The sequence below is a fragment of the Tenrec ecaudatus genome, chromosome 15 (assembly GCF_050624435.1).
Source record: "Tenrec ecaudatus isolate mTenEca1 chromosome 15, mTenEca1.hap1, whole genome shotgun sequence".
Taxonomy (NCBI): domain Eukaryota; kingdom Metazoa; phylum Chordata; class Mammalia; order Afrosoricida; family Tenrecidae; genus Tenrec; species Tenrec ecaudatus.
The window spans coordinates 39,655,873-39,669,060 of record NC_134544.1 but is presented as its reverse complement, the minus strand read 5'-3'; the positions used below and the strand labels follow the sequence as shown (position 1 = coordinate 39,669,060).

General features: G+C 50.7%; 1 protein-coding gene across 8 annotated transcripts in view; it reads left to right on the top strand.

The window, feature by feature from the left end:
- Positions 1-13,188, top strand: part of FHOD3 (formin homology 2 domain containing 3) — a 475,205-nt gene that overhangs the window by 317,135 nt on the left and 144,882 nt on the right. For all 8 annotated transcript variants that reach the window (XM_075533135.1, XM_075533134.1, XM_075533133.1 and 5 more), the window contains exons 9-10: positions 1,194-1,337; positions 8,984-9,210. In XM_075533135.1, the coding sequence (XP_075389250.1) occupies positions 1,194-1,337; positions 8,984-9,210 (371 nt within the window). The remainder of the gene's footprint in view (positions 1-1,193; positions 1,338-8,983; positions 9,211-13,188) is intronic.

Sequence of the window (13,188 nt, the reverse complement as noted above, 5' to 3'; positions counted from 1 at the left end):
TGCTTCGCTCAGCAAAGGAAGGAAATATCCATTATTTAGGTAGAAGCATTATTTCCCTTGTTGTGTGCCAGTGAATCCAACTCAAGATTCGCTCTGTAGCACCGAGGAGGCCCCGTGGATCGACTTGACAGGATCAGCCCCCAGGGTCTTTGCCCCCAACTTCTGGTTAGCAGCTGAGCACTAACCGTTACATAACAAGTGGATCTTCCCCTCTTAAGAGGCTTCTCCTGAATCGACTTTGAGTGGCCTTACAGACTCTCCCCCAGTTATGAGCAGGGGTCTATCTAGTCTGAGAAAACCACTCTTTTGTATAAGAGAGAGAATACCAAGAGAAATTGTTTTTTTTTTCTTGGATTATCTTTTTGTGGATCAAGTTCTGGTCTGAGATTTCTCATGTTTTCCTGAATTTTTTAGACCAAAAAAGGAGGCCCTCTTGAATTCAAACAGAAGGGAGCCAACTCTTCAATGGCCTTAACAGAGCCAGCTGTTGCTCCATCGATCGTCCCAGGAGGCTCTGATCGCTAAGTGTGTGCGTTTTCTGTAGCCACGTAGCACATCGCTACAGACTTAGCCTCCTCCAGCCTCACATGTTATCTCAGTTTCCCTGGGTCAGTAGTCCCAGCAAAGCCAGGTTCAGGGCTCAGCATCTCACATAGCTGCACTCGGAGTTTTGAGGGTGGCTGTGGTCTCAGCTGAGGTTTGGGGTCATCTTCCAAAGCCTCATGGTTTGGGCCGAATCCATTTCCCTTTGGCTATAAAGCCCTTGGCAGCTTGCTTCTTCAAAGCCAACAGGAGAATCAATCTCTCTCTCGCCCTCTCAATCACGGAGTTCAGGAGAGGCCTCAGCCCCCACGTAAAGGGCTTTTCTGATGAGGTCAGAGCCATACAGGACAATTGCCCCTTTGGTTAGCACAAAAGCACTTACTGCACTCTGAGTGACACCTGGGAAATTGTTTTCCACGGAATGCAATGTACTCACAGGAATAGCACCTATCCACAGGAGCGTCTGGCAGGTACCTGAGGGAAGAGGATGATACAGCCCATGCACAGCAGCGAGACGCACCAGGGCTGGGAAGCTGCCGCCGTGTGTCTGTCACCTGCCTTGCTTTGCCCCACGTTCTAGTCGTAGCCACTGGCTGCCACGATGGCAGTGACTTGGGAGTCATTTCTGTTGGGTTCTTCTCCTCTTCCAGACGTTGTCGGAACTCCCCGACCAGGACACCTTCTACGATGTGGTGGACTGTCTGGAGGAGCTGGGCCTGGCGGCGGTGTCTCAGAGGCACTTGAGCAAGAAAGGGACCGACCTGGACTTAGTGGAGCAGTTTAACATTTACGAGGTAACAGAACATTCTTTTTCAAGTTACTTTTTCTTGTTGAAAATATTCATGGCGCAACGTCCACCCATTCAGCAGTTTCTGCCAATACGGTTCGGTGGCATTGATTCTTGGACTTGTGAAACCTGGCTCACCCTCTTACTATTCTCCCCCCATTAGAATAGTCTCCCTGCCAGGTAAGCTGCCGGCCTCACTCTCCTCGTGGTGGTGGTCAGCATGGTGCTGCAGTGGACACCCTTTGAGCTGAAAACTGCAAGGGCAGCGGTTGGAAACCACCAGCCGCTCTGAGAGAGGCCGACAAGACTTTCCCCCCACATAAAGTGTTACAGCCTTGGAGCCCCTTGGTGGGGGGCGGGGGGCGGTGCTGGCTCCTCCTGCAGGGTCGCTGGGAGTCGGCATGGACTCCGTGGGCATCAGTTAGGTTTGGGTTTGTCCGGCTGCAGACGGGTAGATGAGACGGTTTTTGAGAAGAGCCCAATGCTCGGGCAGGCAGTTTGCACTTGTAAACTGGAACTGTTGGGTTCAAAGGCAACTTCTGGGGAGACTGTTGGTCTCAGGGTTAATGTTTAATGATGACCTCGTCTCAGGGCAATCACTGTGGGGCTTCACCCAGTTTCCAGGGCTCCACAAAGTCTAGATTCTTGGCGCATCTGAAATTTTGATTCTTTAGGAATTTGAAATCCTGCCCAACGTGCTCCTTTTCAATGCTTTGGGCGGCTTCTGCGGAAACCAAAGGCTGAGTGTAGACTCAGGGCTGAGCATGGTCTACAAGCCCCCCGGGTGATTCTGATAGGCACATGGGTAGAAGAACCCCTGGACCCGTGAAACTTGAGAGCCACCCTGCAGGACATTCCTGCCGCTAATAGCAAGTCCTCGCTCCTGGTGAGAGCACCCCATGCAGCCCCAGGGATCCTGTTCCTGGCAGCTCAGAGGGTTGGGGTTTCAGGCTGGGCTCCCTCCAGCCTTTGGGGGGCCCTGTGCCGAATGGAAATGTGGGCTCCTGGCTGAAAAGGCAGGGGGAAAGGGCCACTCATTTGCTATTTAATGAGCCGTTGTAGGTAGAGAAATATTAAAGCTTAAGATGACTGGGGTGAGTTTTACCCCACATGAGGGCACATCCAGCAGGGTGTAGCCCGTGCCCCAGGAGTGACAACGCAGAGAATCTGAGATGCCAACCGTGCTTCTGAAGCCAGGAGACAGGATGTGGTAGGGACACGAAGCTGAGGCCAGGGCCAAGGAAGGCCTCCCGAGGTGCGGGTTTGAGGACAGCTGCTGCAGGCGGACGGGCACCGAGTGCCAGCCTGGCCTGTGGCAGGGTCGTGAGGAGGCTGGCGTGCCTGGAAGGAGGCCCTAGAGAGCCTGGCATCCTGTAGGGGCTGGGCCTCACGAGACTGTCGCTTGTCTCTCCTCCCCCGGACACCCTCCAACTAAAAAGAGAGCCAGCCTCTCTGTCAACGTCATCCCTCAGCTGGAGAAAAGAAATCATGAAACTACCCAAGCCGCCCTTGTCAAGAGCAGTGGGGTGAAACCTCAGCCCCTGGACCCCATGCAGCTGTGGCCTTCTCGGCTCTAGCCATTTCCAAGATGGTGTGAGATGGCAGCTGTCACTCAACTTCGGGCCCACAACCTGCAAGGAGGTCTTTGGGGGAAGCCCTCCCTTCATCCTTTCTCTTTGTTTCCCCCAGCGTGTTGTTTCTTCTCGGTCTCACGTGGGTCCTTCAGGAGTGACCGTGCATGTCAGCTTCTCCGCCGCGTCGCGCACACCCCCACCCGCACTCCCACCCTTGGTTCCTCACTACTGCGGGCATTTTTGCCTCTGATGCCCTCAGCCTGAGGGCCTTCTCTGGGCTCAGAATCCCTGGAAGCCTCCTATGTTTCCCTTCTCTTTCGAGCCTCAGGACCCAGCCAGGCACCTGCCCCCCGAGTAACCGCTGCAATAAAGGCCTCTCCCAATGTTTGCATCTGGTGGAGTTTGCCAGATGCTGGCTTGAAGGCAGCCCATGATTTAAGCACCTACCTGACAGGGCCCATGCCATGGGTAATAACTCAGGCTGACAGGTGAAATGCTTCAGATACCAGGCAGAAGCAGAGATTTTCTTCCTGAAAGTCCATGGTTTGTTGTTTTTGGGGTTTTTTTCCCCTTTTTAATTTACTACCACAGGACAATCGACTTCAGTGCATGCAGGGGCAGCAAGAAGGCCTTCAAGCAAAGGCAGTGTTCCCGATTGAAAAAAATACAGTCTTGTCTGCTGTCAAGAGTTGCCTGGGACTCGGTTGGGTTTTGCGAACGCTTCCTCATCGTGAAGGAGGTCTGGTGACCATGTGGCCCCAGGCTTTCTGAGGACAGGCCCAATTCTATGTAACTTAATTCCATGAAGAAAGGTGATTTGATCCATGTTTAATTAAATTCATTTGAGTTTTATAGCCGCCTATGACTTCTCAGATGCATAAATTCATAAATCAAAACAGAAAGCTTTTTTTCAGATCATGTGCCTTAACTGTGGGTTCTGAGAATGTCCCTGTCATGGGAAAGGCATCTTAAGACTGAAGACTTGAGAGTGGAGCGGGTGAGGAAGAATAACTATTCCTTTTAGCAATGATTAGTTAATAAGCCCAACCTCGTAAGGTTTCTCGTTATCAGCGGTCATTTTTTAAAGTACACGTCAGTAATCTACCACTGCATAGCAAACACCCCAAAGCAGAGTGGTCTAAAATAACATTCATTCTTGGGGTCAGCAATCTGAGTCTGGTTCAGACAGGAAGTTCCCATGTGGCTGCTGTTACCTGGCAGCTTGCCTGGGGCTGGATGGTCGATGGTGACTTCAGCCCCGTGCTCTGGTGTTTGGTGCTGACTTGGGCTCCTGGCTTCTACATCAGGCTAGCCCGAGCTGCTTCACAGTGGGAACCTTTCAACGGGGCAAGTCACAATGCACAAATGCTTCTCAAGCCTCTGCTTACATCACATTGGGTAGTGTTCCACTGGCCAAAGCAAATCACGTGACCAGCTCTAGACTCACCTTGGGAAAGGTCTACCCAACTGTGAAACAAAAAGAGACAAGCTGCCTTGGGGACCCAAGCTTTTAACATCTGCCACACCTGTCATCAGCATAGTTCCTGCCTCAAAAGGCCATTAGAACTGACATGGAATCAATGAGTAAGGGCTTGATTAAAAAATGAGGTATGGAGTAGGACGTGATAAAAGGACTGTATTTGTCATGTGAAGTTGGCCGCCGTTCCTGGCTGCTGACAGTCGTGCCGAGATAGACACACAGAAGAAATGATATGGGGTTTGGATGCTATTTTCTTTAATGGTATGGTAGTTGTGTTTTGTCCTTATCTTTTGGCAATGAATATTGCAATGTTAACTGATGACATGGTGTGATCTTGGCTCTAACTTAGAAAAGAACTCTGGCCACAGGTCCAGGGACAGGGCCAGTGAAACCCTCTGCTGCTCGGTCCATTCTGACCTGCAGCTGCCCCACAGAATGGAGGAGACCTGCCCTATCTGGTTTTTAAGATGGCCATGTGTATAGAAGCTGACCTGCCACACCTTTGTCCCCGGAGTGGCTGGTGGATTCCATCCTCAGTCCTTTCAGTTGGCAGTTATGCCCATAACTTCCATGACACCAGTGGGGTGTGAATGAAGCGAACTTGACCTTGAGTTATAATAATCGTTGATCCTGGGTGATGAGCGCACCAGAGCACACCCCATGCTTGTCTCCCGCACTTTGCCAATGAGAGGCCTTCACAAAGTTTGTGGAAAATTGAATGGAGAGGTCATGGGTTCTTCCGTGAACCTTTGGGCCCCCCTTTGTATGTTTAAAAATTTTCCCAAAATAAAAAATTTAGATTGCCAAGAGCTGCCAGTCTCCTCAAAGATTGGCGGAAGTCATCACAGATGCCACCTGAAGCTGCTCCTGACTGCTTTCTGGGGCAGGTCGGGCAGGATGCTCCAGCACTCAGCTCTAACTTCTGGAATGTGCTTGCCCCACATCTGCGGCTTAAAAAGTGTCCTTAAAAAGTGTTAGAAGGTGTTCAGTGGAGGGGCCAGCAAGTGAAGGGCCCCCTTGTATGGGGGAGATCTTTCAGGACATGGTTGATCTCACTTTCTGTTCATGGGAGGACCCTTCATTGTGTTCCCTGCTGATTCCATCTGCTACCTCTTATAGACAGGAGGCCTGGTGGTGGCATGAGTTTATGTGCTGGGTTGCTCAACAAGGTCAGCAGTTCAAAACCATGGGAAGAAAGATGAGGCTTGCTATTCCCATAAGGATGTGTAGTCTCAGAACCCCACAGGGGAGGTCCTACCCTGTCCTGCAGGGTCGCTGTCAGTCAGAATCGACCCGATGGCTGTGAGCGCTGAGATTTGTCACAGGTTCAGGATACACCTGGTGGGAAGTGCTAGTCTTTCCGGGTGTTTCCCAGCTTTTTGCATTTGTTGACTTTACATGCCACGCCCCCCAGCCTCAGAAGAGTGTGGAAACACCATGGTAGCTTCTACATGCAATCCAAGTGAAGTCTCTCTTCCTGCCATCAGCAGGTTCTAGACTTCTTGCTGTAAATGCCAAACCCCGAGTGAACACTCCCTAACTTTCATGTTATGCCGTCCCTGAAGCAAGCCCGAGGCTGCCACTGGATCTGTTTAGAATCTATGCACACCCCCCTCTTCCTCTCCCATCTCCCAGCCCCCTCCTTGGGAGACTCCTTTCATAATGGATTTGAGCTTTAGAGAACCCCAACTGGATTCTCCTTTGGGGTGTTTGGTGTCGCCTCGACAAGTTTCCAGCTTTTGTTTTATTTAAACTTGCCGAGTGTCCCCACTTTCTTTGGCAAAAGGTGGTCCAAGTAGATTTCACTCCACTTACGCGCAGTGTGCCTCTCTGCAAGGAACAGCGAGCCGCATTTTCCTCGTTCCCCAGCCCTCTGAGGTTAGGAGAGGAATTAGAACTATCTGAACTTGACTTTTGCCTCTAATCTTATCATCCCTAATGTGTGTTTAATAAGAAGCAGAATCGATACTTCAGGTCAAAGAAAGTTCAAAATGGTCTTGAATTTTTGTGTCTGAAAATGAAGAAAAGTCAAGTAATTGGCTCGAAATAGTGAGAAGTGCTGTCCTTGATTCGGTGTTTGGCTATTTTCAAAAGTCCCCCAGAGAACACCATTTAGTGTGCGTGGTGGAGATAATGAATGTGATTGACAGAATTTCTTTATTCATTGTTTGCATATCACACTGGAGGAGCGATTCCCCCAGAAGGGGACTTTCTGATGAAATGTTGTCACTTTGGTGGAATTCATTTTAATTCTTTTACCTCAGACCTCCAAAGATGATGTCTCTGGCTAGAAAATTCTGAGATGATAAAATAGTCAAAGACCATCCAACTGTGATCATAGATCTGAGAGCGTGGGTTAAATGTCTCTGACCCATTGAAGGAGAGTTTACAGAACTGCATCTGGACACCAGAGGAAACGAGGGTGGGGTAGATAGGGGGCAGATGCACTCCTGTTGGTTAGGCTGTGTCTAAAAGGCCAACATGGCCCTGTGAACCAGGATGGGAGTACCCAACCTGGTCTTGCCAAGCTTGCTTTGATAAATGATCCTAGGTGCCCAAATTTTGGACATAGAGGTGAACTGATGTTGTCAGGTCTTCTGTAGACAGGCTGCTGTCCTGCGCCTGAGCCATTAGATGACTTCCCCATGCTCTCCTGCTGGGGCTGGGTTGTGAAATGTGACTGCGTGCCCACACGAACAGCAACTTGCACTCCTGGGCATTTGGGACTTTGTGTTTCCCAGGCTGCCAAGTCAGAGGGACTGGTGGACTTGGTTGAGTCTGGTTCACCTGAGCTGCCAGGTGACGTGACCAGTCAGGTCTGTGTGAAAGGGGAATTTATGGGCATCCTACATCACCGCACATGGACCGGGGAAGTGTAGTTCCATAGACTGAGCACCAGCTGTGGGATAAAGCCCCACACTAGATGCTTTACACAGGTCGCCTCTGCCATCCCACCTCCAACCAACCTGAGACTGCAATTCTCCCTGGGATGTGCGGGTGCTGCAGAAGAGGGTACACAGTTGGCTCTTTATCTCACCTGGTTTGGTGGTGGCACATCCAGCACTTACCCAAGGAGCTAGTCAAAGCCAAAACACTTGGTCCGTTTACCAACAAGCTCTAGAAAAACAAAACACCAAGCTCACAGCCATTGAGTCGATGTCAACTCATAGTGATCCTATAAGACAGCGTAGAACCGGCCCCTGTGGGTCCCCAGACTGTCACTCTTTGTGGGAGTAGAAAGCTCTGTCGTTCTTCCATGGAGAGGCTGATGGTTTCAAACTGCTAACCTTGCATTTAGTAGCCCATTGTGTAACCCCTCTGCCAACGGGGCTCCTGTGTTTCTAGAGAAGGGAGGTACACAAAATACTTAAAAAGCCAAAGATGCAAATCGGTCTGGCCCCCGGCTGGGAAGAAAGCGCTTTGATTAGGAGTAGAGCGACTACCAGGAGCAAGCTGAAGAGAGAGGAGGGGAAAGACAGACTGTTGCTTTTTTTAAAAAATAAATCATTTTATTGGGGCTCATACAACTCTTATCACAATCCATACATACATCCATTGAGTAAAGCACCCTTATACATTCATTGCCCTCATCATTCTCAAAATTCGCCTTCCACTGGGTTCCTGGAATCAGCTCGTTTTCCTTTTCAGACTGTTGCTTTTAATGTAGACAGAGAAGGCAGCAGAGTAGGAGGCAGGACAGAGCAAAATGCAGAGCTAAGCCCCTGGAGCAAACACCACTAAAGACAGCGCTCAGCTATTGGTCGAAGGCCAGAGTGCAGGGTGACACCCAGGCCTGGGTTCTGCTCACGAAGGCTGAAATGGAAAGGGTGACCCAGTCGTTCGTCTGTGGAAGCATGCAGCATTTCCCAGGGGAAATTTTTAAAGAACTTTTTTTTCCCCGAGGGACCAAGCAGCTTCCTGTTATATGTTTGTGGCTCTCGTGGGCAGGCTGTTGATTTTAACCAGGAGCTTCACCTGCAACCCAGAGAGCAGGCTGTTGGTCTTAGCCGGATTGCCACCACCGCTGTCAGCCCAGGTTCTGAAAGCAAGCAGCACCAGCTGCCATCGTGTCAGTACCAAGGCCGGTAACCACGCGTGGGTCCAAGTGAAATGGCCCCACAGGGCTTTCCAGGGCAAAAGCTTGGGGAGCAGATCTTCCAGGGGATATGTGGGTGGATTCTAACCTTAGCCCATTAGCATCTGAACACGTGAATGCGTGTACCATGCAAGGTCTCCAAAAAGTTTTCTGGGTGGGACCCGGTCCCTCTCACCTTGATCTGTGGTTCCCACCTCTGTTTGTGGGTCAGTGAGCTCAGGAATGACCAGCAATCTGTTGCCTGTAGACTTCAAGTGGACCTCAGCTTCCTGGAGCAGAGAGAACAGCCAAGGGCGAGGAGAGGCTCTGGGCTGGGCACTGGAGATGGCAGGCTGGCCCTCTGATTGCACAGGGCTCTTAGACATGCTCTGGAGGATGGCTCTGCCCACTGCATGGGAAGCATGCAGAGCGGCCAGCTTGCCAGGCCGTGCTTGGGGAACTCACGTGGTGCGGAGCCCCACAGGTGGGGAAAAGACCAGCTTAAACCCTCTCTGCTTTTGCAGGTGGCACTTCGACACGAAGACGGTGATGAGAGCGCTGAGCTGCCCCCCAGCGGGCGGCGGGACCAGAGGAGGGCCAGTGTGTGTTCTGGCACCAGCAGCGGCAGCGAGCACCGGAGCCTGGACCGCAGGCGGAGCCGCAGGCACTCGGTACAGAACATTAAGAGCACTCTGTCGGCTCCCACCAGCCCCTGCACCCAGTCAGCTCCTGCTTTCAAGCCTGGTGAAAAGTAAGCAGCCACTTAGCATGGGAGAGGGGTGGGGGGAGTGGGGGCACACTTCAAGGTGCCCATGACTGTCCTCTCTCCACTGCCTCTTCTCTGCCATTAAACACCATCCAGCCCTTCCCCCTCCTCCCAAGGTGGCCCTGTTGGCATACGAAGGTTTGATCTCATTCACTTTGTGCCCTCTTTCCCAGTCAGCCATGTGTGCTTGTGGACGTAGGAGAACCTCAATTAATGGGTGTCCTGAACATCTGTGGTCTAGCAAACAGTAAAGAACCCAACACAAAAGTCCTGGGCCTAGAAATCACTGGTTTGCCTGGGTGTGTGTGTGGGAAATGGAGAGTTCTCACACTCTGGATGGCAGTAGATAGCGGGGCTTGGTTCTAGTTCAGTAGAATGAAACTGCACGCATCACAAAGCCCGAACCAAAAAAGTCCCCTTAGCTACATTCCATGACATCTAAATGTCTGCATTTGCTCGCTTAGGGACCTGGCAGGCATTTTTTATTGAGTGTTTGCCGTAGATGGATTATCCCAGGCCTTGAAGATGAACATCTATAAGTAGAATAGATAGGATCTCTGCCCTTGGGAATCTCACGTCTGATGGGCTGAGAGAAAGTGAGAATGAGAAAGGCAGTAGATGGGAAGAAAGTGTAAGATTGAAATCCCATGGGGAAGCACACATATTCAGAACCTGCAGCTGACAACCCCGGGGAAAACTGAAGTTGCTCCGTAGACAGGCGGGTATAGTACACCCGCGCCTTGCTGTGCTGGGCACTGGTGCGGGTTATGGTTCCCCGCATGGACGATGCCCCTTTCCTGGGTCCCCATGGACTACTCCTTACCAAGCACATGCTCAGGAGCCTGACTGATACATTGGGTGCCCAGGCACCACCTCCAGTTGCCAGCAGAGTGGAAATGTAGGGCTCAGGTAACTTGAAAGGAGTGATTTTTCTCACTCCAAAGATCAAACCAGGAGCCGCATGTAGGTCAAGAAGCTCTAATTGGTGAAGAAGAAAGTACCTCTGAGTAAGTCGGGCAAACTTAAGGGCGCCATCAAGAGATGCCCTTCATGTGCATGCTGAGTGGGACCTCCCCGCCCCGCCCTTCCACCACCTCTACCACCACCAAGGGCAGCTCTGAGGTACCCCTGGAATCAGTTGGGTCTTAGACCACCCCCTCTGGGTGCTGCTTCCCAAGAAGTTGAAACCTGTCTTTACCACGGAGCCCAGGAAGCTTCCAGCAATAGGCTCTCCTGTTTCTGTGCATGTGGGTGCAACCCACTCTGCCGTGCAGAACAGAAGACCCACCCTCTAAGCAGACTGAGGAATGAGGGCATCTGCCAAGACGGCTGCCCTCGGTGCTCTGGGGCCTTTGAAAGCACTCGGACTCAGCAGCAGGAACTCAGAGCCCTCCGTTGGTATCATTCCCAGCCAATGGCCTGAGACACTAACGGGGAGATGCCCGTGTGTACAAAGGGCTGAAGAAAAGGTCCATAACAGACTGAAATAGAACAACCCTAACATGCTGAGGGGCCAGGTTTAGGTGAACTCTGCAGGTGCCGTTGACATTCCCTCAGTCCACTTCTCTCGCATTTACTTCTGGTCTCTTTCTTGCTGGTCAGCATTCCCAAGGTCCCCTCTGTTGTGAGCTCAGGTGCCGACACTGTGTGACCTTCACGTTGACAAAGACTAGCGACCACAGAGGAGACGGTGCTTCCAGGTGCGCTTCACCGTTCCCAGGGGCTGGCACGGGTTGATTCTGGGACCGGAGACCTGTGTGCTCATAACGTTGCCATTGTCTTGATTTTGCACAAGGACCCGTTTCTTCATTTTACCACGGTTTTTACTTCATCATAAATTTAGGTAGCGTTTACTTGAGAACAATACCCTTCCCAGCTTGCAGAGGCAGCTGGCAACTTCGAGATAGATGCTTCTCAAGGGGCTTTGCTTCAGTCATGAAGCCTGCTGGAGGGGTTTGCCCTGTGCGCCCCCCAACCCCTACCAGGTGGCAGTACAATTTTGGCAGAGGCAGCAGTGAGATCGAAAGAAAGGGTGACGGGAACAAATGGGAGGTGGTCCCTGTGTGCATAGCTCAGTCACCTGCTCACCATGTGTGCCTCGAAGGAGTACCTTAGAATCAGTGGCCCACTGTGTTCGTTCTCTGTAGGCCTGAAGCACACACACGGCCATGTCTGCCCCAGACTGCACGTGTGCTCTGTGACCATTCTGGCCATCTCACTTCTAGCTTGCAGAATGCGCCACAGAGGAGGGATTTTAGGCTGAATTTTATATCTCTGACCCAGTCCGTGCCAACACTTTTGAAAGGAAGCTAGAAATACTTTAGACATTAGAAGAAGCATCCTATTGTTCTGAAATCTACCTATCCATACCCGGTTCTTTTATATAATTTGATTTAACTCTCAAAACAATCCACTGCAGGATCTAGTCAGGGCAAGTGACATTATTTTCATTGAATAAGTGACAAAGCAGAGGATACATGTCTTGTCCTGAATTGCAGGACTAGGGAGCTGAGCAGTAGTTTAGACCCATGTCGCTAGTCCTTACCTCTCAATGTCCAAAGGAGACAAATGTCTATCTCAACCACCTGGTAAAAATGGTGTGGGGGCACCATCTGGTCTCTTCTGATCTTACAGCAGGAAGGGAAACCAAATTCATCATCAGTCCAGGCCTATTCCAATGTAGCCTAGGTGAGAAATGCCTCCACCCTTCTTCACCTATCTAACCTTCTTCACCAATCCTAACACCAACCATGCCTCGGGCAGTACTTTGCACTCTGCTGGGTACAAAAAACCCTTGCATTGGCCTCACCGAATTCACAGACCATAGTCCACAGTTGTGAGGCTTATTAGAGATGTCCGCAGTTTAAAATTCCAGATCAGAAATGTTCAGGATACAGTTCTTCTGGTCAAGAGCGCCTCTGCTTATCCATGCCTACAGGCATGCCTCTCTCTGGTCCGTGACCTTTCATTCATCTATTTCCTTGGGCTCTGTCCTGCTCAGGAAAGTGTTACAAAGCTGTGTTAGCACTACAGAGAAATCCCTACAGGGTCATCTCCTCCACCATAACCTTTGCTAAGGCTTTCAGCTCTGGCTCTATAGTTGGACAAACCTAGCCCCTTCCCCGCCACCCCACGTCCTGCCCCAGGCAACACTCTCTCGCAGTGAGTGTTCTGCCTGAAGGCACTCAGCTTTCTGGCCCCAGGTCAGGCAGCCTGTCACTCTGCCTCGTGTTTTGGCGCCTGCTACCACTCCACTGATGTCACAGCTTGTGCTTGGATGGAGCAGGTGCAGCTCACAGGGACCTCGGGATTTCAAGGACACAGGCCATTCCTGGCTCTTCTCTCTTCATGGCTGTGAGGTCACCCAGTTCCTGCTTCTGAGATGGCTCACTTTATACCTAGGGGAATGGCAGAATTGACCACTCCCCACACGAGACTTCCATTCACCCTAATACGTGGCCCCACCTCGTCGTTTGGTGAGTGTTATAAAGACTGCGGATAGAAGAGACACATCAATGTCCTGCACCACACACCCATTCCAAACAGAGTATTCAGACAAGAATTGTCCCTTTGACTCTTTAGAGGGAGAGTTTGACTTACGTATCATGCGTGGGTATTTCTTCCAAGTGTATTTTGTTTAAAGACAAGTTGAGGGGGGGAAGTGAAATCTCATGGCTGTATGCTTTCATTCTAACAAGAACTAATAACAAGACAATCAACTCAGATGGGTTTGCTTTTGTGCCTTAGGAAACAGGTATCTGTACTGAACATTTGCAAAATAAAGTATCAGTTTACTGGTCATCTGTCCACTACAAGTGTCTGGATTTCACTGGAAGGGCCATAATGAGTTTTACCTTCACACGGAAAGTGTGTATGACTTAATTAGCGAGAGCAACAAGCATGCTGCTTCCACTGGTGACCAAGAAAACTGGTTGACATCTAGTGAGCAAGATAATTAGTTCT